The 26,530-nt window shown below is 38.7% G+C and overlaps 2 protein-coding genes across 6 annotated transcripts in view; one reads left to right on the forward strand and one right to left on the reverse strand.

The window, feature by feature from the left end:
- The window catches only part of NUDT5 (nudix hydrolase 5), a 12,951-nt gene extending 2,172 nt beyond the window's left edge, over positions 1 to 10,779 (forward strand). For 2 of the 4 annotated variants that reach the window (XR_011092133.1, XR_011092135.1), the window contains exons 2-9: positions 1,848 to 1,956; positions 5,277 to 5,344; positions 6,498 to 6,550; positions 7,223 to 7,330; positions 7,860 to 7,955; positions 8,596 to 8,697; positions 9,097 to 9,875; positions 10,431 to 10,779. Coding sequence is in view for 1 of the 4 variants with exons in the window: in XM_068670042.1 (XP_068526143.1) it covers positions 1,894 to 1,956; positions 5,277 to 5,344; positions 6,498 to 6,550; positions 7,223 to 7,330; positions 7,860 to 7,955; positions 8,596 to 8,697; positions 9,097 to 9,105; positions 9,822 to 9,875; positions 10,431 to 10,540 (663 nt within the window). In the remaining 3 variants the exon portion in view is untranslated. Of the gene's footprint in view, positions 1 to 1,506; positions 1,608 to 1,847; positions 1,957 to 5,276; positions 5,345 to 6,497; positions 6,551 to 7,222; positions 7,331 to 7,859; positions 7,956 to 8,595; positions 8,698 to 9,096; positions 9,876 to 10,430 lie in introns of those variants that run through there. The other 2 variants (XR_011092134.1, XM_068670042.1) reach the window with 2 other exon arrangements.
- Positions 10,780 to 11,862: 1,083 nt separating this feature from the next.
- Positions 11,863 to 26,073, reverse strand: SEC61A2 (SEC61 translocon subunit alpha 2). 2 transcript variants are annotated; one of them, XM_068670030.1, is made up of 11 exons: positions 25,988 to 26,073; positions 22,074 to 22,139; positions 20,329 to 20,407; positions 17,655 to 17,786; positions 17,400 to 17,509; positions 16,642 to 16,795; positions 15,556 to 15,716; positions 14,304 to 14,501; positions 13,890 to 14,081; positions 13,659 to 13,735; positions 11,863 to 12,967 (listed from the first exon to the last, which is right to left on the reverse strand). In XM_068670030.1, exons 3-11 carry the CDS (start codon positions 20,387 to 20,389, stop codon positions 12,781 to 12,783), a joined length of 1,272 nt encoding a protein of 423 aa, XP_068526131.1. In that variant the 5' UTR covers positions 20,390 to 20,407; positions 22,074 to 22,139; positions 25,988 to 26,073; the 3' UTR covers positions 11,863 to 12,780. The 2 variants fall into 2 exon arrangements, with proteins under 2 accessions (XP_068526131.1, XP_068526133.1); XM_068670032.1 differs by lacking the exon at positions 25,988 to 26,073 and adding an exon at positions 22,971 to 23,026.
- Positions 26,074 to 26,530: the final 457 nt, after the last annotated feature.

Here is a 26,530-nt window from a genome sequence, read left to right on the forward strand (position 1 = left end):
CCATTTGCTATCTCCTGTCTTTGATGTGTATATATTGTCAATCAGAAAGCTTATAATTCTTTCCAAACATTGGAGGTGCATTTCTTGTAGATAAGTATGTAAGTTTTCTGTATTTTTGAAGCTGGATATTTAGGGCATCACACAGAGCCTAGCTTGACTGTTTCTCATGGATGACCAGGAGCCTTTTCAAACCAGTATGCTGGGCTGTGATCCTTTTGCATGAGTTTGGTGGAAAGCTTAATATTGTATGTTAGACTCACAGCAAGATACTGTGACTGTTTGCCAGTCACATCTCTTAAATCCTAAGTGAGGAGGATTTGAGTTGGCTTCAGAAAAAATGGGTAACACTAACTGAACTAATTTGGGATAAACGTAACATAAGCAAGTAAGGTCCTAGAACAGTTTTTCATAGTAGTGGTAACGTAGGCAATAAAACTACATAATTTTAAGATGAAGCATCATTTCTTTTATAAAGAATAATATAATGTAATTTTAGGATTAAATATATATATATATAATGAATTTTTGAAATGACAGAACCGGATTTAGTAAGTGAGAGTTCCTTTGCAAGTTGACAAATTGAAGACAAAGACAAATTGAAACTTTGACAACCACTACAGTGTACTTCATCCAACAAGACTGTCTTAAGATTTAAGAAGGAGCCTGCCCTTTGTACTTCCTGAGGAAATGGATTTATGTACATTAGTTGTGATCCTTCTGATAACCAGACATAGCTTGTACTGTATAGTCCTCTGAACTACCTCGTGAAATTAAATACAAATCTTATATGTTAGAAAGCTGATAGAGCTCCGTGCTCGTGTGTTTCACAGACATGCTGTAGATTTTATCACAGAAGGATAAAGTAAGAATGAAAGTGCTAAAATTGGGTGTGATGGAGGTGAGCACTCACAGAAGATAGTGTTTGTTGCTAGAGAATCCTTACTAAACTAGAGTTGGAGTCAAGGGAAAGGTTCCTGTTGACTTCATGGAAAGATTACAACCTTAAATGAACTCTTGAGAATAGCAGAGATCTCTGAGATACTTTGTTTCTCCTGGCATCTAAACTAAGTTGCCTCTTGGTGCTATCTTTTTACTTCAAAATAATTTTCAGGACTTCAGTACGGCAACATAATATCAAAGATGAGCTTCCTTGGAATAACAGTTTCTGTGCTGGGAGTGCCTGCACACCTCAGCAGTGAGACAGGGCTGAGGCAGAGCCTTGCTTTGGGCACATCCCGCTGCCTTTTGCATGGTGTTGGCCACACCGTTCCTAGTAAGGGAGACTGACGTGCTTGGATCACACTAACTCCACGTGCCACCTCGACTTGCAACACACGGGTGACTTTTTGACCTTGGAGTTTTTTGGGGAAGAATTGAGTCATTTATGTACATATCTGTGATGTATGTAGCTTCTGGTTCTGATCCTTTCTCAACAATGTGCAACGTTTACTCCTGAAAGTCCTTCTGGTGTAAGTTTTTTTTCCACTTTGACAGTGGAGTGCTTAGACTTGTCATGCCAATGCTGCCCTGACACTTCACTGAGCAGGATGAAACAATTCTGCTAAATGGATCAACTTTGCTTCTGTGTGTGCCTGACCTTTGAACAGGTAAGGAGGGTACCTTCAGCCAGCACAGCTACTCCACGTTTGATAGGACTGTTACCAACTACGTAAGTCTGGGATTTGACCCAGACTTCCTTCAAAACCGTCAGGTGGAGCTGAAAACATGAATTGCACTTGCCATCACATGCTGTTAACTTTCTCTGGCAAGCTTGATTTGTTAATTTAGAATGCAGCAATGAACCTTTTAACTTTACTCTGAAAGCAAATATTGACTTTGTTTCATAGTAGTCTGGACTTTGCACAGGAGGGGAAAAGCCTGACATTCCTGAAAATGGCAACTGAGACATCCGCAGAAGTTCCGAAAACTCCTAGGCAATTCGTCCTTAAAGAAGAGGTATAGCATGTTTCATTTTGACACGTTTTATTGCTAAATAACAACTAGCTGAGACAGGTCAGAATGTTTGTGGGTGCAGAATAAGAAATATTACAGATGCTGTAGGTTTGGAAAATCTGTTCAGGCAGAGCACTTCTTCGTGATGGGCAAAGAGTTTGAAGAAGGTGACGTGGATGAGGAATATGTACTTCTTTTTGTGAAACAATCTTACAAATTAGCAAGGAGAGGGAGAGAAACCAGTGCTCAGTTTTTTTAAGCTTCTGCTTCTTTTCCTAATTTTATAGCTGTTTGTTGTACTGTCTGTTCAGGCTGTTTTTAATATTAAGAAATAACATTGATTTCTCTCAGAGACTTTAGAAATGGGTAGATTGTGAAAACGTTGTCTGTTCCTCGAAGATGAACCTCTAAGAGTTGCCTTAACATTTAGGATTTGACCTTCTCTAATGTTTTCTGGAGGGATTTGAATTTAGATGATCACTCTTCTAAAGATGTTAGTAAGGAGGCAGTAAGATTTGTCAAAAACACTGTAGTTGCATTTTATTTTTACAGAATCAGAAAATATCAGGTCTTCAGAATTGAATTCTGAGGCACTTCTGGATGCTTTTTAGGAGCATTTTCACCTTAATTAAAACTACAAGTTTTTTTAGGCCTTAGCACATGGTGTGCTTTTTTTGTTGGTGGTGGTGGTGGTGTTTTTTTTTCCAGGTAATACTTGAATTTTATGTTCTTTTTCTTCGTCATACCTCTTAGGTTTTCTCCTTTGTAATGTTGCACTCTTCAGTGTCAGAAATTTTTAACTAGATCTTGCATCTTCTGAGCAACTTAGCCTTTTCAGTCATTTTCTGGGCATAAATGAGGAGAATGTGTACCACGTGTCTGCCAGTCACCCTTACCTTGAAAGTGTTTTGGTCTTCAGCACCTGTGTGGCTTGATGTTGGAGAATCTTCTTCCATGAATGTAGCTGCTGATCTTACTTTCTTCTTCCTGCTTCTGGGAACCCCCTGTCAGGCTATTGTGAGCAAAAACATCTGGTATTTGCCCAGCAAAGTAATAGATCAAGCCATAAAAATTGCTCGTTCTAAAACTGAGTATGGTTAGTACAACACGCCCTGAAAAGTGCCATTGGGCCCTAAGTAAGATGTTCTGCAAGGCAAGAATTATGTTTCTAAGCCAACTTCCAAGAGATTTTAGTTGTGCACCTGACAAGGTGGGTGACAAAAAACTTTATTTTACTTCTAGGGAAACCTGGCAGCTTTCAGTTTTCTCACCCTGTAGGCAATTAGCAGCAAGGCTTTCACCTCACTTCCATTGTACATATTTATGCTCCATGGCCTAGAGTACTTTTTAATTACAGTAGAGGCCAAAAGCTGTACTTAAGAATACCAGATGAAAAACAAGACACTTTGTTTGGCACTGTTTTGTATGTCTAAAATCTATATTTTGTCCTTCTGTTGTCTTTTTGGAGTTTGTGTAGGTCAAATCTCTTACAGAGTAGTGATTTCTTTTTCCTCTAGGACTCCTGGCACCTGATGTTTTCCTGTTTTTCATCCATTTTACCATTTCTGCTCAGCAAACAATAACTTGGCAACAGTGGTAGTGATCTGCCAGTTCTGTTGAACACTGCAACAAACTACAACCAATAGCCTAGCCCTTTGTGTTCTCTGCAGCATTTAAAAAATTCATTAACACAAACATTTGGCTGTGTTTGTTTCTTCAACTGAAGCATGTAGGTTCTTCTCCTTGGACAACCAGAGGGACGTGATGTTCATCTCTTTTAGGTCTTCCTGTACTCTCATTCTGCAGTGACCTAGGACCGAATGCAAAGCTATTTAAAATATATCTGAATGATACCAGGTGGAATTATTTCTTGTAGCAGACATCATAAACTTCCTGCTGGTTTCATGACCACAAATCCATTAGAAAGCCCTTCTGAGAGTACATAGCTCTCCTCTTCAGTTCCTGCTACCTAGAAATTTACTTCCCAAAACAAATGCCAAAACTCTCTCCATGTAAAATACGTGTGGCCACATTTACAACCATAGAAGCGCTACTGATATTTCAATATCCAAATAATTGTTCTGAAGAACACAGATTAAGGACTATGTGAGTTTACTCAGTTTACTGGACACCTGTGTCACTTCCAGTTTCCATTCTGCATCCAGCCGAAGCTATTTTGTGCTTCTGTACTCTGGTTTTAGCTGTGTCACATACTACAGTTCATTTCTACATATTTGTTGGTTTAGTTGGTCAATCTCTCAGCTTAAGTTCACAATTCACATGGCTACTCACGTCCTATTTGCTCTTTGTCCTGCACTGGAGGATTGTAACTTGGCTGTCACATGAATAGCCTCTGGAACTTCATTCTTTGCTACAATTTCATGTTTTCTTTTTTTTTCAGAGCCTCTTCTGGCTTTTCTTGTACAGCCCCCATTGCGCTCAGCAGTATGCATTGTTGGACAATAGAAAGCAATTTGTTCATCTTGCCGATTATTCATGATCTCTGTGGTCAGCCCTATGGCCAACTTGTTACAAAATTCTGGAGGCAATCTTTTTGTCTGCCTATACAATTAGTAAGGCTTAAAATACAAGATATGCTAAAAAAAATATAAGCTGAAAGCTTAACACACATATTTTCCCCTTTTAAAGGAATTACATAAAAGATAAGAAAACATCACAGGGCAAAAAAAAAAAATCATTTCGCTCAGAACAGACAAGCTCTAATAATGCTGAGCACTCAATCAGTAGCTCTCAGAAATCCTAAAAGGTCAGGTATGCATGCATGTGAAAAGGGCTCTCAGTTACAGAAGACAACAGTGACTCGAGGCCATAATAAAGGCCAAAAAAAGTTTCAACATAGTTTGGTTTTCAGTCTTACCTTAGCTATTTCATGTATAGCTGTTAGGGCATGCTTTCTGATAAATGGCCTCTCAAATCTCTAGTATAGCTAAATTCTATGCAGACAAGATCCTCATTTTAAGCAGGAACTTGACCTTTGCAAAGTTCTTCTCAGAAGATGAAGGGGATGGGACTTTTTCCTAAATTAAATCCTAATGAATTCATTGCAACTTGGTTATGAAAGTCAAGTTAAAGGAATTTACCAGGCTTATTTTCTATTCCAATCCAAGAACATGGCAGAAATGTTTTTTTCCCTACCAGCTACAGGAAGTCATTAAGTGTTCCTGTGTATATTCTGATAATGAGATTTGGTCTCAAAAGTATTTCAGATGAACTTGTATTGTCTCTTCCCCCAAACCCAAATATATTTGAGATTAATCTTATGATTTATTTAACAAAGAATCTTTTTTTTTTTTTTTTTTTAGGTAATTGTAGAAAGAAAATGGTTGAAGCTTGAGGAAACAACTTATACTGATCCCAATGGTAAAACCAGGTAATTGCCTTCCTGGAATCTTTTTGAATTCCTATCATGTTCCCAGTTATATGGACCAGCCACAGGCTAGAGAGAATAGGAGCACTACAAACCTATTACTCAACAAAAGACAATCTATTGTGCAAAGTCTTTATAATTTTGCACTGTTCAGAGAAAAAAATCCTTCTCTAGCTAGCATGTGGGATCAAATTTGGCTCCTAAATCTTTTGGGGTGCATTAGGCCTTGCTTTACCTTGCATTTCCACCTCCTCATAAAGATGCTAGGCAGAAGGAAGTTGTAGCAGTGCAGATAAGCTGTGATGATCAGAGAGTTCGTCCTTTGACTTTTCTGGTGCCTCACTAAGGGGTCCTTTTTCCCTGTTGGTGGTACAGAACCTTATACACTACTGACTAGTTATTGTCCTCTTGTATATTATAACACCTGCCCAATTCTTTTGCATGCTTTAGTTTTGCCACATTTATCTAGATGTGACACAGCTTTATTTTTCCCCCCTTTACATATTAGATTCCATGAAGTTTACTTTCTCTAAGTGCCTCCCTGTTCACCAGCAAAGTGTTCTTTTAAGAAACAGCAAAGATTGGAGCTTTTGTGAATGGATTATTATTGCTGATGGGTTTTTGGATTTTGTTCATTTTGTTGCTTTTATCAAGAGGGAAGTTTTGGTCTTCCTTGCCTACAGGCTTCTTTTGCTCAAGAAACTGATCTGAGAGTTCACAATAACTTAAATTATTAACGGTATGCAAAAGCAAGATAAAAGATAGAATGCACATAATCTTTTTTCAAAACTAACAAAATCTGGCAGGTTTAATACATAAATTGCTTTATTTTTCATTTTTCCATGATGACTTTTATATGACTTGTGTGTTCCGTGACAATCATTTATGCCTTTCCCTTGTTTTTAGTGACCCCAAGCAATCAGTAGGTATCTATTTGCTCTCTCCTTTAGGTAGGCAAAACAAAATTATACCTCAGACATCTTATGGAGCCAAAACAAGAGAGGGGGATGCCTAAGGCCAGCTGCTTTCCTACAGAGCCTCACTGAATGATGGCATATTTTGCTTCTAAATGAAAGCAATGGTAGGAGACAACCTAAAAGAAATGGATATTGTTCCTTTTAATGCATCAATTTGTTCTTTTCTCTGTGCTGAACAGAACTTGGGAAACCGTAAAGCGTGCTGGCAGGAAAAAGGGAGTTTCAGCCGATGGTAAGATGATGTAAGACTTTGATTGTTTGTAGCTTTTGTGAAATTTCTGATAAACTCACAGAGCAGACTGCGAGACAGGATGGTTCTGAATGCACAAATAGCTCTGCAGGGCTCCCAGCATACGCCAGACCACTGAGCAAGTGTGCTCTGGCGAGATCCCAGCTCGAGAGCTGAAGAATCAGGAACTGACTGGTAGCAGTGTTTTCCCAAGATAATTATATTCCCTTTGTAACAATGGGACAATTTCAGTGAGGGATGCTGTGATGCAGAGCAGCTCACAGGCTGATGAACTGGGTTTGCTGTTAGGGACTAGAGATACTCTTCAGGCAAAAGAGGGACACAATTCAGCCACAAAAGGAGCATAGGTTCCATACTTTGGCATCCAAACTGTCTGCAGGTGCGAGCACCCACCAAGCTACGGGTGGGCTGACGCTCAGTCTTGCTTGGAACATGTCTCTATAATTTGTTGGGGTGTTTTGGAGATCCCATTTGGGGCTTTTACCTCTCCTCATGCATAATATTAGGCAGTTCAGGATTGCAGGGCAGGCATCCAAATGTTTGTCATTTTAATGCAGTGTTACAGTCCGTAGGTTCTTTTTTGGATGCAGCACTAAATACTCGCTTTCTTATGCTCAGATATTTTGTGCTTATGTTTTCTGTTGCTGCCTGTAGGTGTAGCGGTGATAGCTGTACTACAGAGAACCCTCCACTACGATTGCATTGTCCTGGTGAAACAGTTCAGGCCTCCAATTAATGGCTACTGCTTAGAATTTCCTGCAGGTAAGTGGTTGAAACATTAAAACAGGTCACATAAAGCTGATAGTCAAGCGTGTCTAGATGTGCTTGGAGTTTCAGTCATAATGAAGTAGCTCTGAGAAATCCACGGTGGTCTCTGTAGCTCAGTGTGCTGCTCAGAAATAAGAATATTTGGTAACGAAGAATACAAAATGAACATTAATCATTTTAGCAGATGAGAGACATTTCGAAAAAGGAGTCTGGTAGGACAATATTGCATTTCCCTCCACTCTTTAACAGCCACAACATTTGGCTTCTTTCCCTCCTGAGAATATTAACACCATCTTTTGGGAAGGTGGCGTGATGCTGGAGATAATCAGTTGGAGATATGGGCAGCAGCAGCGATAAATCCAGGAACTGGAACCCTCCCTAATGCCTTAGTTTCTTCCTCTGTAAAATGGGGTGACGAGGATGTTTCACCTCATTTGTAAAGCTGCATTAGATCTCAGAATGGATGTTGTGGGTACATGCGTGCTAATTTTGAAGTTGTTCTTGTATAATTATTATCTTGCAGGCCTCATTGAGGAAAACGAGACTGCAGAAAGTGCTGCTTTGCGGGAGTTGGAGGAAGAAACGGGGTACAAGGGGGAAGTCGTTGAATGTACTCCAGGTCAGTGCTTTTTTCTTTTTCTTTCCCACTCAAAGCTAATTCTTTCTGATAAATACAACATGCTTTAAACCAAAGGGAAATACATGTCCAGAAAAATCTACACAGATTAGCAGAGTACATGGCTGTACCATTGAGACTTTGGTCCTTGGTGAGTCAGTTGCTGGGCTACTGTTAAACATACAGGACTAAAGTAAGGCTGACATCTGTAGGGGAAAACTTTGCTATTAAATAAGTGACTTTACACAAAATCTGTGACTCGGTGAGGCAACTTATGTATGGTTTCAAGTAAATGGTACAATTAAAACTTGACTCTTGACTGGGTATAACTGCATGCTGGGGACAGAGAAGCAGAGACAGGTGGTAGCAAAATGAGACTTAATAGGCTGAGGAAGCTTACAGGAGAATTGTAGTTTACAGTTTAATCTACAGTGTATGGAGTGAAAAATAAACTTAAGTGCTGAAAGCACATCTTATAAGGAATCTGGAAGAGATGAGTTACAGAAGCATTACTTTTCACTACTTCTCCAGCATGAACTTAACAGATATGTTGTCCTTAAAGTATATTTGGATGGAAGTTTTTGTAAAATGGCAAGGTACCTGACCTCTGCTTTTGAAAATGAACCTGTTTGCTTGTCTGCAGCTCTCTGCTTGGACCCGGGTTTGTCAAACAGCACAACGCACATTGTGAGCGTCACCATTAATGGAGATGAGGCTGAGAATACAAGACCTAAGCAGAAACTTGGTGAGTTTTCTACCATTTATATAGGAATTCTTACACTATAACAAAACTTCACAGGAACTACACCTACCACTGTGTTCTTCTCTTCCCTCCCTGCTGGTTTAGACTCTGTAAATATATCCTTCAAATCTCGTGCTGTAGTCTGGAAGAGCAGAACCATGTTTGTTTGCTAAACTCATAGCTGTTAGGTGTCAGGTACTGGCATACCCAAAATGAGAAATTCAGGTGGTAAACTTCAGTGAGAGCCATAAGCACTTGGGAACTTCAATTTTCCTTAGCTGTGGCTCGACCTGGAAGTAAGTATGGTGTCATTCACAGTCAGGTATCAGAACTGCTTTTTTAGTTGTGAACTTTAATAGATTTCAAAACCCTTAACTTGCTTTTTTGTTTTGTTTCTTACAGATGATGGAGGTATGTCACATAATGTGCTCCCAGTGACATTTAAGGTCAAGTGTGATCTTTCTGTGTTTTACTTAGAAAGTGTCAGTTTATGTTTTTTGTTTGGGCTTGGTTAATCTGCTGACCCTAATCAAACATACATGAGACTGACTCTGCCTAGACATGAAAATTCCGGCGGGGTGTTATCACATCAATTGCATTCAAGCATTGCACTGATATCTCAAGAAATACAAATTAGTGAATCCACAACAGCTATAATTAATTCAAGTACCCCCCAAACGCAACTAATTTAGACACACTGGGCAGGTGTAAGCCAATAAAAATTAACCGCTAGCAAACCTTTATTCTTTAGGGAGCGTGCTGTTTTACTCTTCAAATGCATCTAAAATCCCTTACTGTACCAGTTAGGTCAGACAGGAGTCCATTTCAACAATATGATATTTTTCCCTTCTCAGAAGGGGGCAAGTCTCCTTTTGAGGGGTTCTCACCTTCCATAGCTACCACTTTTTTCCCCACTTTTGTTTAGCCAAATCTGTTTTTAATGACCCCAGTCACTGCCTTCCCTCATATAATGAGCCTTTTTATCATACTCAAAGGTTCACAACTTCTAGGTGGTGATGAGTATTAAGCAAGTTTGTTTCCTCCTGTAGGCTTTAGGAAATAGAACACTGAGACAGACTTCCTCTACTGTCCATTGATTTAGAGGTGTTTAATATTTTCTCTCCTAGAATACGTGGAAGTTATTTCACTTCCGAAGAATGACTTACTGCAAAGAATTGATGGTAAGAGCTTTCTGACACATTAAAAGCACTAATATGAGCTTCAAGAAAACCATAGTATCTCTTCTCATAACTCTCCCTGACATTTCTCATCCTACAGTTCTGTATCTTAAAAAAAACTGCAGGAGACATGGCCATATGACAGAATTACCGAGAGTCTTAGGCATTAGCCTGAAGAATTTAATTCTAGAATGCTGTACTTAGAATCCCAGAATGGTTTGGGTCAGAAAGGACCTCAAAGCCCCCAGTGCCACCCCCCGCCATGGGCAGGGACACCTCCCAGCAGCCCAGGCTGCCCAAAGCCCCATCCAGCCTGGCCTTGGGCACTGCCAGGGATGGGGCAGCCACAGCTCCTCTGGGCAGCCTGGGCCAGGGCCTCACTACCCTCTGAGTGAAGAATTTCCTCCTTATAGCTAACCTAAACCTCTCTTCTTTTAGTTTAAAGCCATCTCCCTTGTCCTATCATCTGCCTAAGCCCATCTTAATTTTAGTAATAAACTTGGAGATTTATGGAGATGGAAAGTCTTAACAGCATCTCATTTTTTTCCCCTCTCCCAGAGCTAGTAGCAGAAGAGCACATTGCAGTGGATGCCAGGGTTTATACTTATGCACTGGCTCTGAAGCGTGCAACAGAGAAACCGCTCCAAGTTCCTTTCATGAAGTTCTAAAATTTCACAACAACAAATGTAGTTGAAAATTGTCCAGTCTAGACGGCTTAGAACATATCTGTTCTTGTAATAAAGGTCCTTTACTTTATGTCCAGAATTGAAAAAAAAAATGTTTGTTGGAATAATCCTGATATTTTTACCTGGAATTATGTAACTGACAAGAAGTATTTTTCCTAACTGCTTAATCGATCAAACCTTTAGAGAATAATCATAATAAAAACGCTGTTTAATTTTCAAAATGTCTTGCTTCATTTCATGTTCAACTCTATATTTCAGGGGAAGGAAGATGCTTAACTATAGTTGGTGTGGTGGCAACACCCATTCGAAATGAGGAAGAGCGCATTGTGCTTTTGTCCACATGCACAGGCAGCACCATTTAAATAACCACAGGTGATTTTCTGCACTAGAAGCAGCAGCAGCTGCACAAGGACACACCGTGCACACTCCAACGACAGCATTTGAAAGGCAGTTTCAGGCACTTCTTTTATGATTTAGACCTGAAATTCAGATTCCTTCTTCCAGCCCTAACCAAACTACATGGAAAGAGAAAATTGGTTAATTTGACCCAGGCACTGTTTAATTAAGAAAATAGACTCTGATGACAGTAACAAAATATCAGCTGGTGCAAACTAAAACAGTGTATGGCCCCAGTAAGTAGTGCTGCTTAATGTTTGGCTTCCATACACACCCTGAGATCTGCTAGGCTGTGCTTTCTCCAATTCCCTCATGCATCTGCATAAGGAGGTGACAATTTATTTCAATCTAATCACTTCTAGGTAAATCTGCCAAAAAACACCTCTTCAGTGCACAGTCACCTGCTTCTAATTATCTAAACAACCTTCACAACTTAAAGGTTAGGGCCTAAAAGTCATCATAAGCCTATGCTCATATCAGTCTTGCCTCTAAAATATATTTGGATGAGCATGCAGAAATAAGGAAGACTTTCCTAACTTAGAAATGAAGTAGAAATCTTCCTTAAGGTTCTCCTACTTTCCCAAACAACACCACAAAGTTACTTGCAAGTCCAAAAGACAAAAGAAATGGAAAAAAATGAAATGAAAAAAAAATGGAAAATTAAAGGGAAAAAGCCAGCAGCTCCAGGTGAGCAGAGAACCTCAATGATTTTAAGGGAAGGAAACTTGAGATTTATTTATATTTTTTTAATTCTGACCAGTTTTCAGCAGCCTTAATTATATTCTAGAAAGCAAAAAACAAACAACAAAAAAAAGTGGCCTTACAGGCTTACTAACAAAGCCTGTTGGAAATTACTAACAACTGCACATGAATTATGTACCTTGCACAGAAAAGAGACAGGAGAGAGCTTAATTAAATAAGTTTATTGTCTAACGTTTACACTTGTTACATTGTCGCTGCAAAGGGCGACAACATAAATAAATTTTCAGCAGGAACTCCACGTTCCCCCCCCCTTTCCCTTCTATGAACACTGCTTTAGGAACCAGGCCTTGCTCTTTAGACTCACGAAAGCAAAGTGGACATGAAGTTTCAGTGGCACAGTTTTCACAAGTACATGTTTCAAACAAAACTCTACCGGGCTGACTTGCCAGCGTGACAGCAGCTACCCCACTGTCTCACAGGAAACCCAGGGCAAGAAACAGCAGTGCCCCGGTCCTTGTGATGCAGCAAATCCACCACCAAACCAGTGCACAGGTGAGATGAGTATCAGTCTCTGGTAAAAACATTTGCTCGCCCACCCTTAGAGCTAAAGGAAAGGTGCCTGGGTGGAGACACCGCAAAGGAATAAGGAGTGCTGTGTTCAGTGATGGGGAAATGCAAGTTAAAAAAGTATAAAAATTAATGTAAAATACAGGCTACAAATCAATTTTGTTAAGAATACTGACACGTGGCAATCTGAATGGAGACTTCTTTTTTTTCCTATTAAGGACTGGGAAATAAATTTAACATTTTAATACTGTGCAAAAATGTTTACCAACATCAAGCTGATACATTTTACCATCTCACTGTAGTGTTTCAACAGCAAGGTAGATGAATTGGTTTCCAGCATTACAGGCAACACTAGATATACTTAAACGAGATAATGTAAACTTTATTCTTAAGGCAGCTGGTACTGATGCTGCACACAGGCATGGCTCGATGCCCGTTACGGTAACGGGACAGGGAGCACTTTAAAACAAGTAAAAAGAAAAGAGCATTATTGGACTAAGTGACGCATGTTGTCAAAATACTTTCCCTTTCACACAAACCATGAAATGTTTGGACATCTAGAAAAATAACGCGCCTACTCCTCCAACTTCGGCTTGTTCTTTTACAAATATTTCAAAGTACTGATAAATAATGGTGACTGCAAGCAGAATGCCAGTGCCCGACCCAATGGCTCCTAGGAAGTCAGCTAAAACCGATAGGGCGCCGATGCACAACCCCCCAAACGCAGCTGCTGTCGGGATGTACCTGGAACAAAGGAAAGGATTCGTCATGACACGTTTTCCTGCAAGGGTTCTAGCAAAACATCTCCTACTTAAAAAAAAACAACAAGAATATTTAGGGAAGAGTTTAGCATTGCAATTGCAACTCTGCCATTACATCTTATGATCTCCTAAATCATACTTACACAGCGTAGGAACTAAAATAAATATTCACTGGCAGGAAAGCTACATAAGTAATTGACCACTGGCAAAGCTTTTTAGTTAACAGGGTAACTTTTTCTTGTTATATGAATACTTTGTAACCTCCACAGGACTGAAACCAATGACTTAAACATGCAAGGAGAAACCCGCCTTGCAATCCACACCTGCACGCTTCGCGTACTGCATCAAGTACCACTTCTGTAGCATCATCTTAGTTCAGAAATGGTAAATTAAACACCTGGGAAAATCAAGGTTTCTCCCTTTTAAAAAACATAGAAGAGATTCAACCCAAATTCCCTCCTTACTCTGCTTACACAAAAGACACTACGGGTTAATCTCTCACCTACTGCTGTATACATCTTTTGCATTACCGGGACAGCTGAATGGGAAGGATCTTGACATTTGTACTGGAAACAATCCCGGATTTTTCCGAGCGTATCTGCTCTAGCTGACACTTCCCCAGCACTCGTGCCCACCCAGCAGAGCAGCACAGCTGGAGGTCAGCATTTCCTCACCTGTTAAGCTCGTGAACCATTGAAGTGTCCCTGTGGCCTCTCATCACCATTTGCTGCTCTTTGAGTTGCTTGGCAACCTGCGGAAACATGGTTTTATGAACCTGCTGCAGCATTTCACAGTCATCTGGTGTTTAGTCAGAGCAATAACCAATCAGTTAGGAGCTGGTCGGTTCTAAATTAGAGGCAGTGTTTGAAAATACAATCATTAGGCACGTTTAGCAGAACACCTACGTCTTTTGCCGATGAACCAGACACCTCAATCCAAGTCTTGGAGAAGAACGCACAGGATCCCAACATAAAAATTATATAAACTATGACATGGACGGGATCCTCAAATATTGCACCCATGGATTCTGGAGGGGACAAGTAGTAGCACAGGCCACCAACAGGGTAAGAACGAGCAGGGCCACCACCACTGACATCCTGTGAGAGGGGAAGAAAAGAAGCAATAAGTTCTCCCAGACCTCACCTTCCTATCCCGTGTTTACAGAGGAATTCCTCTTCTAAGTTTAAAACAGCTTTTCCCTACAAATGTTAGGAAATAAGCATTCCAGTTTTCTGCTGGTTAAATATCCAAGTCTCACCATGAAGTAATATAGATATATATTTATATATAATAATTATTTTAAGTGATAAAATACTTACTGCCCACTGTCCTAATAAGTTCACCAAGAAGTTGCCACTAAAACGAACAGACAACATCTGGGAAATAACATAGAGGTTCGAAACTAAGGCAGACTGCAGAATGATGGGAATGTTGGAGGTATAAAAGAGCTTGATAGGATAGCTGCTGTACTGTCCACGATACCGTGCAGACTTGATGGGTAGATCAACACGAAAGCCCTACAAGAAAAAACACAAATGCATCAAGTTTATTTCTAAAATAAAAATTATTCCTAGTGTGCCTAAAAGCTATCCCTGAAGATATCTGCTAGATAAACAAGGAGTGCAAACTCAAGGACAGTAAAGCCCAAAGGCTTTCAGCTGCAGCCTGCGTTACAGATTTTAGGGATTTGTAAGTGTTACTGCTTGGTCATGTTACATTCTTTTTATATAAACATTCTCTCTCCAATGCTAAGTAACATTCCTCTAAAACGCACTTACTTTATAAAATATGGTTTGATAAAACCCTTTAATGGCTTTTAACTTAATTGGTGAGCATCAGGAGACTTACATTTGCAAGCCCAGACCTCTCTTTTCTGGGGTGGGCTCCTATCTCAGTAGGCCCAAAAAAGCCACATGAATTTGAAAACCACAGAATTCAAGTTTTTTTTTTTTTGCCAGCACTCACTCTCAACAGCTTGAAAAACATCACGTTTTGGACACACCACAAAACCAAACCAAACCAAAAAAAACTTATGGGTCTACTTTAGTATCCATTTTAGCAAATACTCAAGGTTAAAAATAAACAGCTAAGTATTTCAAGAAAATCTTGGGGAAGTGGGAGTGCAGGGGAGAACACGACGCCATAAGCTATGTATTAATTACACAGTCATTTCCTGAACAAATCTGCATCATGCATGCCCCAAAGAAGCAAGGTTCTCTAGCTGTGGCCAAAAGCATTACTTTTTACCTCAACTATGAATATCATGTGCATTTGTTGTATGACACAAGCACTGCACAAATACTCTTGTAGGCTGTATGGTATCCAACAGAATGTGAAATCACATCACTGCCTGCATACAGGTATAAAATTTAACAGCTGCACTGTCACAGAGGCACGGTACAGTACTGAAGTAACACTATTCAAATAAAAAGAATTCCTTACTCAAAGCTGAGATAACTCAGTTTTGTAGTTTTGCTTTTTTTTCCCTCCCTGGTGAGTGCACTCTGTGGAGTCCAAGCACTTCTACCTATGCAGTTTCACAGAGCTACTATGAGAAATTTCTCATTTTACCTGAAAATATATGACGACAGCAAACACAAATACTGTAGCAATCAGATTCATGAGATTGGGCAAATTCTGTCGGTAAAAAGCCTCCCGCAAAGCACGGACTTTGTCGGTTCGCGTAGCCAGAAGGTGAAATAAAGCAATCACAGCACCCTCAAACTCCGTTCCTACAAAAAGCAAAAAAAAACAAAAGAAGTTTTGAACTGTACGTTTAAAACAGATTTAAAAAAATCTTCACAGCTTTCCTCAGGGAATTTTAAAAGTGATATGTCTAAAATCAGATTCAATAGGACATAAATCCTGTTACAAGAAATGTATCACAATACAGTGTTCTAATTCACAGAAGGGAGAATAAGCAAGATTATTCTTGGTTTTAAAAAAAAAAAAAAACAACTATCACACAAAAGAATCTTTTTTTTTCTTCTTTTTTCTTTCTTTCCTGGGGGTAGGAGGAGGATTGGAAAGAAGAAATAAAAGAGGAGAAAAAAATAGCTTTAGAAAAGCAGTAATAAACCACGGCAGAGAGAAATACTGGAAGTCTGGTGAAAATGAGAGCTAACTAAAATCCTGGCTCAGAATTTCAGATAATTAACTAGATTTCATTAATCTAATTAACTTCCTGATGCAAACACAGGATGTATCCTGACTTGGTATTTCCAGAGTCTCTGGACAACCAGATATTGGATGAGGAACAAACAGATGGCAGTCTCTGAAGACTCAAACAAGCTTTAAGTAATTTGGAGGCAATAACTGTAACAGTAACCTATAGCCACAAACAACAGTTGGATCAAAAACATCTCCCCTGAACATACAGAATTTAATCTCTCGTCTATTTCTACAGACTAAATTATGCTAAAACAAGGCTATTGAGATTTGGAAATCTAAAATCTTCAGTCAAGGGGCTACAGCTCCCATCTTAACTAGTGGGATTCAAATCTGGAAGAGAAAACTTGCAGGTAATTAATCTTCTTGCAAGTCAGATAACATTCTTATCTTCAATGTTTGACTATTTTAGAAGCTACAGCTGATAAAGTATATATATAGTATAATGTGTTTCAGTGGATATATAGCTATTTGTAATAGCACCCATACCTCTGCCAGTGTTGATGGTAGTGGGACTAAAAGCCTTCCAGACAATGGTTTCACAGATATTGGTAGCAATAAATAGGGAAATACCGGACCCCAACCCGTAGCCTTTCTGTAGCAACTCGTCTAACAGCAGCACAATCAAGCCAGCAACAAACAACTGTGGGAAAAGAAACAAAACTGAGCAGAAACAAGAATAAATCAAGTTAGGAATTACATATTAATTACTTGCTTCAGTTATTTTCATCATGCTGGAAAGTGATCTTTAAGGGTTTTTTTAACCTAAATACCATTCATGCAGTATTTCTGCCCTCTCACGTACACACCTGCACATCTCACCTGGCAATAATCTCTGTGACTTTTCAACATTGACACAAGCAAATGGACTACTCAGAAAGCACTTTTTTCTTCAATAAAGTGTTTAAGTCTGAGAATCTACTGATTTGCTGTAAAGGACAATTAAAGTTGAATCTTTACTCCTCTGTGGTACTGCACAGTAGCTGCTGCTTTCAAAGTCTACTAATTTCTACGTTTGGAATCAAGCAGCCACTCCTTATCTGAAACATTTATGATATTAATTATCCTGACTTTCTCCCCCTTGATGGAAGATTTAGGAATTTCTCATATACAGACAGCAGATATGAAGGATGACACTTCCTGGTATTAAAAATAAATAAAAGGCAGACAGACATTGAAAGTTTTTTTCTTCCAGCCATACTGCATCTAACCAGTTTAAGTTACACACCAAATAGCTCATTACAAACCTGAATTATAATAAGAAGACAAATCCCAGCACCCATTTCAGCAGGATCTCCATACATCCCAGTCATAACATAGACGATGGCTTGCCCGATGGTAATAATCATCCCAAATACTAGAACAGGAAAGAAAGCAAATCCTTTAAAAAAAAAAAATCTCCTGGATTCACCTACTGAAGAAATCTCATATCTAGTATCACCTCAGCAGACTGCTTTCCAAATAAAATGATGTTCATTAATTTTAATCTGAGCAGCACTCACATTTCTGAGCCCCATTGAACAAGGCTCTGTCCTTTGGCGTATCACCAACTTCGATGATCTTTGCTCCAGCTAACAGCTGCATGATCAAACCAGATGTCACGATCGGGGAGATACCCAACTCCATCAGCGTACCTGACCAGGAAGAAAACCCAATTATATTACTATTTAAACATCTCTCCTAAAGGATTTTTCACTTATATGTATATCAGGCCTGTTGAAAGACTTCTGACCTATAGGGAATGTTTCTCATAATCCTTCAAATGTATATTCCAGTACAGACATAACCAAAACAAAGATCATCATCTTTCCACAGAAGAAGGGTGCTGTGTTAAAAATCTGCAAGTTTGAAGGCAGCATGACAAACCTATGCAGCTTTTCACCTTACATATCTTTATGAAACCATGTGAATGCTACAGGTCCACACTGAAGCTTAGCAGGTTACAGAGCTAGCTTTTTGATATGTCATGTCAAGGAACCTTTCACCAGAAACCATCTTCTCTTTGGTTGTTTATTCAGTCACTGCTTCAAATGTCACTTTTTGCAGAAGTTTAATTGGGAAGACCACAAGAACGATGATGCAGATCCGCAGAGCCCAACAACAGCACTCTCAGATCCACTAACTCTAGTTAAGAGCACAGAAGTTTAGGACTAAACCAGTTCTTAACAGAACAAACACATCATTACGATGTTCCACGCTGCCACCTCACCTACTGGTGCAAGGTATCAACGTTCAACTCCAGACAACTCAAACAGGAAAATATAACTTTGTAAAACACTAATTCTGCAGCATATAGGTTTATGTTCTAGAAAATCTGCCTGTTTTCCCCCCAGTCACTTCATCTGGTGTAATAAAAACTGAGTCATCGTAACATTGCTTACACCCTCAGTGCCACACACACAATAACTGACCTACCACCATGTATTTGAATTCAGATATATTCTCAGCAAGGTCTTGTTTAACTACTGATATGTGCTAGAATAATATTACTTTGTGCTATGGGAGCAGAACTGAAGATACTCAAAGCAATTAAACTCAGGAAAATAACCCACCTTTTGCCTGTAAAATGTACTCTCTTGCCTATACAAAAAACATCTTCCACATCACCTTTTTAGAACAAGAGTATTACAAAGACACCATTTTTGAAATTTAATTTATCCTTCAGTTCATACCAGAAAATCTTCTCCAGTATGAAAATGCTAAAAGATTATTAAAAAAAAAATAGTAAAGCTGAAAACCTGGATGAAAATTACGAAACAAACTGCCAAGTGCTGAATCTTCCCATGTTTCTCAAACTAGAACTTTAAATCTAAGGAGAAAAATAGTTTGGGTAAGGACACATTTTACAAGTTTAATATTGAATTAAGCCAGACAAAATTACTTCTGAACTATCTTTTACATGAACACTGAAAGCATATAAATCAAGCATGTTTTTTCTGATGTTGTCATAATATCCACCGGAGGGATTAAAAGGAGAATCAATCAGCTCACAGTTTTTCAGAATTCTGTATATTTAAGTGCAATTCTGCTCTTGCTTGTAGCATGGTAGCGTTCCATCATAAAATTACCAGAAAATTATTAATGAAAAGAGTATTTAGCCACTAGAGACTTGCTAAGTCTCAATAAGAATCAGTGCCAGTGGATGCACTGTCTGTAAGGTCATGAGGAAGGTCAAAGGAAGTAGGACCAGTATATTCATAGCTGAGCAGACTAGAAGCTCATCTATTCTCACATCCCACCTCCGAAAAGGGCCCCTTCTCTAGGGGATGTATCAAGCTGTATTTCCCTTTTCCCATGCATATATTAGGAATTTGCTCAGAATCTCCTTCTGGCAACTTCTGCTACTAATTGTTGTAATGTGCTTAAAATGTGCTTAAAAATACCATGGGTTGCCCCTTCTCTTTTACACTAAGAGAAAAAAGTGCCTCTCCACACCTTATCGACTTTTTTTTTTTATCAGAGATCAAGATCTTAATACCAATTTGGGAAAATTAGGATGTCAAAACCTTTAGCCTTTTACCTCACATCCTCCAATGACATCTAGTCAATTGACTTAGGTGAAAATTAAATTTCCCACTCCTGTTTTTGTTGCCTTCACAGTCTCTCTAGTCCTTTCTCAGCCAGTTACCATTCCGTTTGGGTAGCGACCTCATTTGTAGTCACACTTGCCAGGTCCTACGTTTTAGACTTCTCGCATTAGTTTAAATCTTTTATGTATTTGTTTGGGCTTCGTTTGTCTATTCTACAATAAATTACTTTGGGTTTACTAAACTATAAGCCTATTCATCTCTGCCCTTAGCTTTCCAGCCTATCAAATCACCCATAATGATTTATAATCACCCAAGGCATTACGAGGCAAAACTGATTTGCACGCATAAGGTATTTTCTTTCTTACCTGCTGGGGGAAAGACTTGATGTTCCATACATTTATCAGGAAAAGGCTTTGAAACAGAATCATCCCCAAAGTTGGGAGTCAAAATGAATCTCATTTACACATCAGAGAGTACCCCATTCCTAAGATGTATGTCTCAGGTATCAGTCAGTTATTCTATGTGAAGAACCTTACAAAGTGTTTCCACTTAACACCTGGGTTCTACGAAATTTAACATCCACCCATTTTTTCCCCCAGTCTGTTTATACCAACAAAACAGCAGAGAAAAGAAATAATCTACTAACCCCTGTTTGACGCAAGAATGACTCGCATCCAATAGAAAGGATCTGCAGAATCTGATGACATGATTCCAAACAAAGGTATCTGTCAGAGCACACAGCAGCATTAAACACATATACAAAGAAAGCTTCCATTAACCCAAGAATCTGAACTTGTAATGACTCAACTCTTACACTCTTTAACATATTTCTTTTTTTTTTTTTTCCTTCAATTAAACCAGAATGTACAATAACAGAGATCCTGAGACCATCTATTTTAATCCTCTAACTGGGGTATGACTCAGAGGACTATGCTATGGAACCTAAGACCCCTTCTGCAGGAAAAAAAACAGAACTCCCTAGAAAAAAACTGGCAGTGCACATAAGCTAGATTAGTAAAGCTGAAGATGCAAATGGCTATCTTAGGCAGTTATGGAGTACTACAGCCCAGGTGGAGCGGGGAAAAAAAAAAAAAAAGATAAATAGGTTAGATACTACGAATGATTTACAAAATGGAGGGGAAAAAAAACTACATGATATTCCATTTCTTCTTTCAGGAAAACAATGGAACAAACTGTAGCCAAACTTCTTTGAGAATACAGAAGAAAGGAGGGTCGTTGTTGTTTATTGTTATTATTTTTAAACAGCCCTAAACAAAATTTCTTTTCAGTACAAATTAAAGATCAAGCGTAAATTACAACATAAATATCCTCCTCCATCAAGTTTAAATATTCAAATTCTACAGCTGGGAATATGTTTTTAAAATATCCTAGATGAAACAGTCAAAGTTAGCCAAGTTTATAGAAAGAAATCTTAATTACGTATCTATTTAGCAGCTAGGAAGCACAGATAAACTACATATTCTTCTATCTCCAGTATCCTTCCTGCCTAGTCCACCCAAAAAGTAGATAGGTATGAGAGCTGGGGTTTAGCCTTTCAACAGCCCTTCAGTGTTGTAAACATCCAAGTTATAAACTGCTGCTACAGAGCCTGACTGGGATAGGCAAGTTCAAGTTAATAAATAAATAAAATATAACCTAAAAACCCTAGGCCTGAAGATATCTGGTTCATTCTAAATGATTTAAGAGGCCTGAAAGTTCTAAAAAATAAAATAAATCAAGTAATGCATGGATTTTCTGCAATATGTATTCTTTAACAAACAAAGCTATCTGTTCATAACCCTAGTGCAGGTTTCTAAGAACTCCTGCATTTATAAATATTAAGAATCATGTAAATGTTTACAAAGACCCTGGGGGAGGGAGGTTAGCTAACATCTTCAACAATATATTCAAAAACTCAAGTTCTAAATGTCAATGGAAACACCTCAGAAAAATATTTCCCTGCAATCTTTTTAACTCATTAGCTTGCTCAAAAGGAATCAGGTAAGAATGGTCACTTCTGTTTCATTTTCAAACTTGTTACTGCTTAAACTTAAATTTAGCTATGAACAGACAGTAAAGAATGCGTAAACTTGCTGCTTAGGTTACTCAATGAAGCTCTGCTGTTTACCCTGTAGCCAGTATCAGTATTGCATAGGTTATTTCACTTTTAAAAAGTATTTCAGATTAAATAGAAAGCATTAACTTCATAGAAATGAATAATAAAGACTATTTCTGAAATAGTCTTATTCATTTAAATGAACTTTAAATACTTAACCACAAAAAGACAGAACTGAAACTGACAGGTCAACATGAACAGAGAACGGCTCACATTTTTAGCATTCTACATACGGAATATCTCCTTTCTGAAACACAGAAAATATCAACACCTACCTGGCAGCATACTAAGAAAATGAAGAGTGTGATAGCTGTCCATAACACCTTCTCTCTGAACTGGATCTGCAGAACAGATTGGGGACAGAGATTATTATGCTTGTTGTAGTCAGAATTTTCACTCCACCACCACATCAGTGCTGATCATCATTCAGAGTTAGATGTGAAGACGTTGAGCCAGATGGCGTCATTTCTCATCAGAAATTATTTTTAATATGATTTCAGAGTTTTTAGAGACGGTCATGGGCTTCTGGGTAGTCAAAGAAAGCTTATACAGGATCTGGCAGACAGCATGCCTGGTATTTGGTGAGCAGAACATGTTTTATATATAGTATCCTAATACAGGGGGTATTTACAGAAAAGCAGCAGCATTGCTAAAAACGTGAACATACCAGAACAAACATGAAAGATTAATGCAAAAAAAAAAAAAACCTTATCCACAGTGATTTTATCTCTAGGCTTCAACAGATTGGAGGCACAGTTTTGTAAAGCTGAGAGTTAAGTGATTAAAATCCAGAAGAACCATTAGTTTTGGACAGGAATTCAAACCATTCAGAAGGCAGCTCGTCAGAAGGTGTCACAGGAAGCTTAAATTAACCATTGCAATCACAGACACAGACTACAACATGATTTTAAAGGATCTTTTTCCCCTCTGAACTATTTCTATCCATGCAGATTAGGTATAACGATTGTCAGATCATCAGTTGCTAACGTATCGAGGAGATTCTCAGGGCCACAACTTTGAGGCAGAACACTGTAGCTACTGCCATGAGCAAGAAGAGAAGAATCACAAGGTTTACATTTGAACCAGAGTTTTTCTCAAAGCCTGAGAGAGAAAGAAAGCATTTGCAGAGACCAGGAGAGAGCTGAGATGCAGCATTATGTTCAAATCCCCACCTCTCCTCCACGGACTGGAAACCCTGGGAGAAGGGTGTTCTCTGCAGACAAGAGCACAGCAGCTACTAAAACAAGAAATGAACTAACATACAAGACAGACACAGCAAAAGTAGGAGATTTCTGCCTCCAACCACTGAATCTGCCTGTAGGGAAGTAACAAGAGAAAGGATTAGTGCCTAGTTTTATAGGCCCTGAGCACCCACAAACAAGAAGCTACAGACTGAGGCAGCAGTGCAGCTTCTCAAACAAAAACTCGGAAATAATCCATATCTTTGTAAGTGAAGACATGCATTTACTTTGAAGCAAAATAATTCCAGTAATTTAATGTATTTACTGATCCAGACTCACTGCTAAAAGAGGACAGATGCTAAAAATACACGCAGTACAAAGTTAAAAAAAGAAAAATAGTGACAGCAGCAAATAAATCCAGTGTCTTGTGTTAGATTTTATGCAGCGCTGACCCACTTTACTAAGTGCTGTTTGAATTTTATACTTTAGCTTTTAAGTACAGACTTTTAAAACAAGAAAAACGAGCAGCACTATCTCTGCAGCCCTAACTTAGCTTCTGGGGTATCAGTCTCTTAAGCTGTGTAACTGCCTGAGCTCTCACTTAAACTATGGTGAACATGAGCATTAGAGAAATTCTGCAAGATTCAAATCACAGTTCATTCACAAGGAACAGTCTCTGTGATTCAAAAAGAAAAAAGAAAAAAAAAAAAAGAAAAAGAAGGCATCTGAATCTGCATGCCAAGAACAGCAAAATACCAACTGGTACCAAAATATTCCAGCCACAAATGATAACAAGCACAAAAAGAGTACATTTCATCATCTGATCAGATTCAACTGGACATTTTATTCCTTCGACATTTTTCTCACTTACAACCTGTGAAAATAAAGGGACTTGAGCATCATCATCTTGGTGTTCTGAACACTGTGTTCTACATCTTTGAAAAAAATCTGTGCATATCAGGGTAATACGAACAAATGCTACTAACTACAAAAAGCAGTACTTGCTTCTGGTAACCAGCTTGGCCTAACAACAAAAGCAACACTCCCCAGTGACAGCAAAAGCCCACTTCCCACCTCAAAAATAATGGAAAAAGTTCAACGGGAGCACATCTGAATCAAAACTTCATCTTCACTGGACAATCAATACAAGCTAAGAGAAGAGGGCTTATTTCTATTTTTTTTTTGAATCTTCATTTCTTGTCCTGGCCTTAACCAATCCACTAAAATCATTGCTAATTATGTTTGCCCGTAAGAGTTCGCAAGCAAACAATAAATAAAAAAGAATTAAGAATTATACAGAGTGACCTAGGCCACTTAACAGACTAGACAAGAGCAAGGAACATAATGTAAAATGCTCAAACGACTCTTCAGTCTAGGAACGACGTTCCCAAGTATATTTTTCACTTCAAATCTGTACAAAGCTGGCAACTGAGAGTCATTGCCTAGACAGTGACCTAGATAGTGAAAGAGACAAAGTGACCCAAGCAGCAAGGACAGGAATTTCAGCACCTCCCTGGGCATCCTTCATCAGCTGATGGAGGACATGGACAAATAAAGTCTCTCTTCCTCTCTGGCACAGAGAAGGGTAGGAGAAAGCAGCCAAGAGAAAAATCACAACTGTTGCTGAGCTTTACAGAAACCGCAGTATCTGTAGATTTATCTTAGCTTCCTCTTCTCATCTACTTCATTAGAAAAAATGGGACAGGCAGATATAACCAACCCATCAAAGATATGCCCTCAACCTGCATGAGAAGACTGCACTATGGTTCACTACTGCAGAAACACAGCACTCATACTTTCTACGCAAAGCAGTTGCATCCTGATCTGAGCACAAGGTCTGGATCTGGAAACTCCTGCTCTAAAGATGCCTTTATCTGATTGATATCACTTGTTTGAAGACCTGTCCTGAGAGGGAAAGATGCTGGGAATCAGCAAGGAATTACAGACAGGGTGAAGAGACAGGGAGTAAATCCCAATCTTCCTAAAAATCAGTCCCAGAGGGGGATAATTGGCAGTTTTTATCGCATCATTTCCATCCAATCCAGCATATTCAGCTATGGTGATGGAACCAACATCTCTTCATCCAGTCCTAACCCTCAGGAATCTCTCATCAGTGTAAGAGGATTCTCCGTGATGGTATCATACTTGCAGCTATGTATTTTCTTTTAAAAATGAAAATCAACATTTAGCTTACCTAACATTCACTGGCATGAACATCCCATCAATTTGCTGCTCTAATTAGAACCTTTGTCACCTAGGCAATACCTGAGTGTTTGAGTATGAGAAGTAAAAAAACATTTTTTTTTTTGACGGGGCCATTCTTTCTGATCCTTCTGATCTGCAGAAATTAATTTTGATCTAGAAAATAGGCAAAGAAGTGGGTTCTAGGGCTATGGGAATAGGTAGATGATCTGTAATGGAACTCAGTTTATTAGTTTCAAAACAAAGAGAAGTGTCACATCCAGTAGGTGAACAGGGAGCAATTATGTGAACTTTATCACAGATCACTTTCCCACCTCATCAAAGGGAAATGGTTATTGGAGTAGGAAACATTTTGTTTTGTAGAAAAGGAAGTACTAAATACAAGGTTCCTGAATTCCAGCACAGGCCTTTTAAAAGTAATACCTTAGCCAACTCAAAGCCTAGAAGTGTCACCAGGACTTAAAGCCAATACCAACAGTGTTATCCACAGGAAAAAAAGCTTCAAAACTCTGGTTTGGTATATTAACGTAGATCCCATCATAGGGAGCTGAAAGTAATAAAGTTAGTCTAGAGATAAGACATGAAACAAAATGAGTTAATACAATTACCAAGTGGAACGACTTATCAGAAGGCAGTTAAGATTTTATCATTCTGTTAACCTTCCACCTTAACATGGATTTCCTCTCCTCCAAAGAACTGTCCTACTTTAGGGCCCACAGTCTGTGTTAGTATTGTAGCGTGGACTCGAATGGCACAACAGTCTTATCTATGAATCAATACAAATAAAAACATGATGTGGCACTCACCTTTCTTTCCGGCTTCTGGATTTCAGGTAAAACCGCACAGAAGGGCTTAATAACTTCCAGGAATTTAACTGGTACAGAAAAACACACCGCAAAAAGAAAAACAGGGAAAGAAAAAAAAAAAGAGTGAGAACAATTTATAAGGCAATTATTTCATCAACACACACTCTAATTCAACGTCTGAAAAATAACTCCCTTTTCTTGAAGCTGTTGAAAAATGGGTAAAAATGTGGAAGAGAATCCTCTTTTAACACAGGTTTGGCCTATCTATTCCTCTAATAATCTGAGGGGAGAAGTAACACTGGATATAGCACAAGAAGTGAACTAAATTATATTCCATTTAAAAATAAATGGAATATATTCCATATATATATAAATGGAATATACATACTGGTCTGTGCCTGCTATACACAGCAGCAAAGGATGCTATAGAGTACCCACCCAGAGACCAGCACCTTGTGGTTTACATGTGCATGTAGGTGGGAGAAAAGAAAAAAAATCACTCAAATACTTTTAGAAATTTTAACTTAAATCACTGCAACACCT

Source organism: Anas acuta, chromosome 1 (genome assembly GCF_963932015.1).
Source record: "Anas acuta chromosome 1, bAnaAcu1.1, whole genome shotgun sequence".
Taxonomy (NCBI): Eukaryota; Metazoa; Chordata; class Aves; order Anseriformes; family Anatidae; genus Anas; species Anas acuta.

Coding starts and splice junctions, on each gene's coding strand:
- SEC61A2 (XM_068670030.1), bottom strand. CDS start 20,389: ATGTCATCAGATTCTGCAGATCCTTTCTATTGGATGCGAGTCATTCTT. Junction 14,502..15,555: donor CTGTCGTCATATATTTTCAG/GTAAAATGAGAA, acceptor TTTTTCTTGTAG/GGCTTTCGTGTTGATCTACC. Junction 14,082..14,303: donor ACTTATTAGGACAGTGGGCA/GTAAGTATTTTA, acceptor CCCCTCTCACAG/GATGTCAGTGGTGGTGGCCC.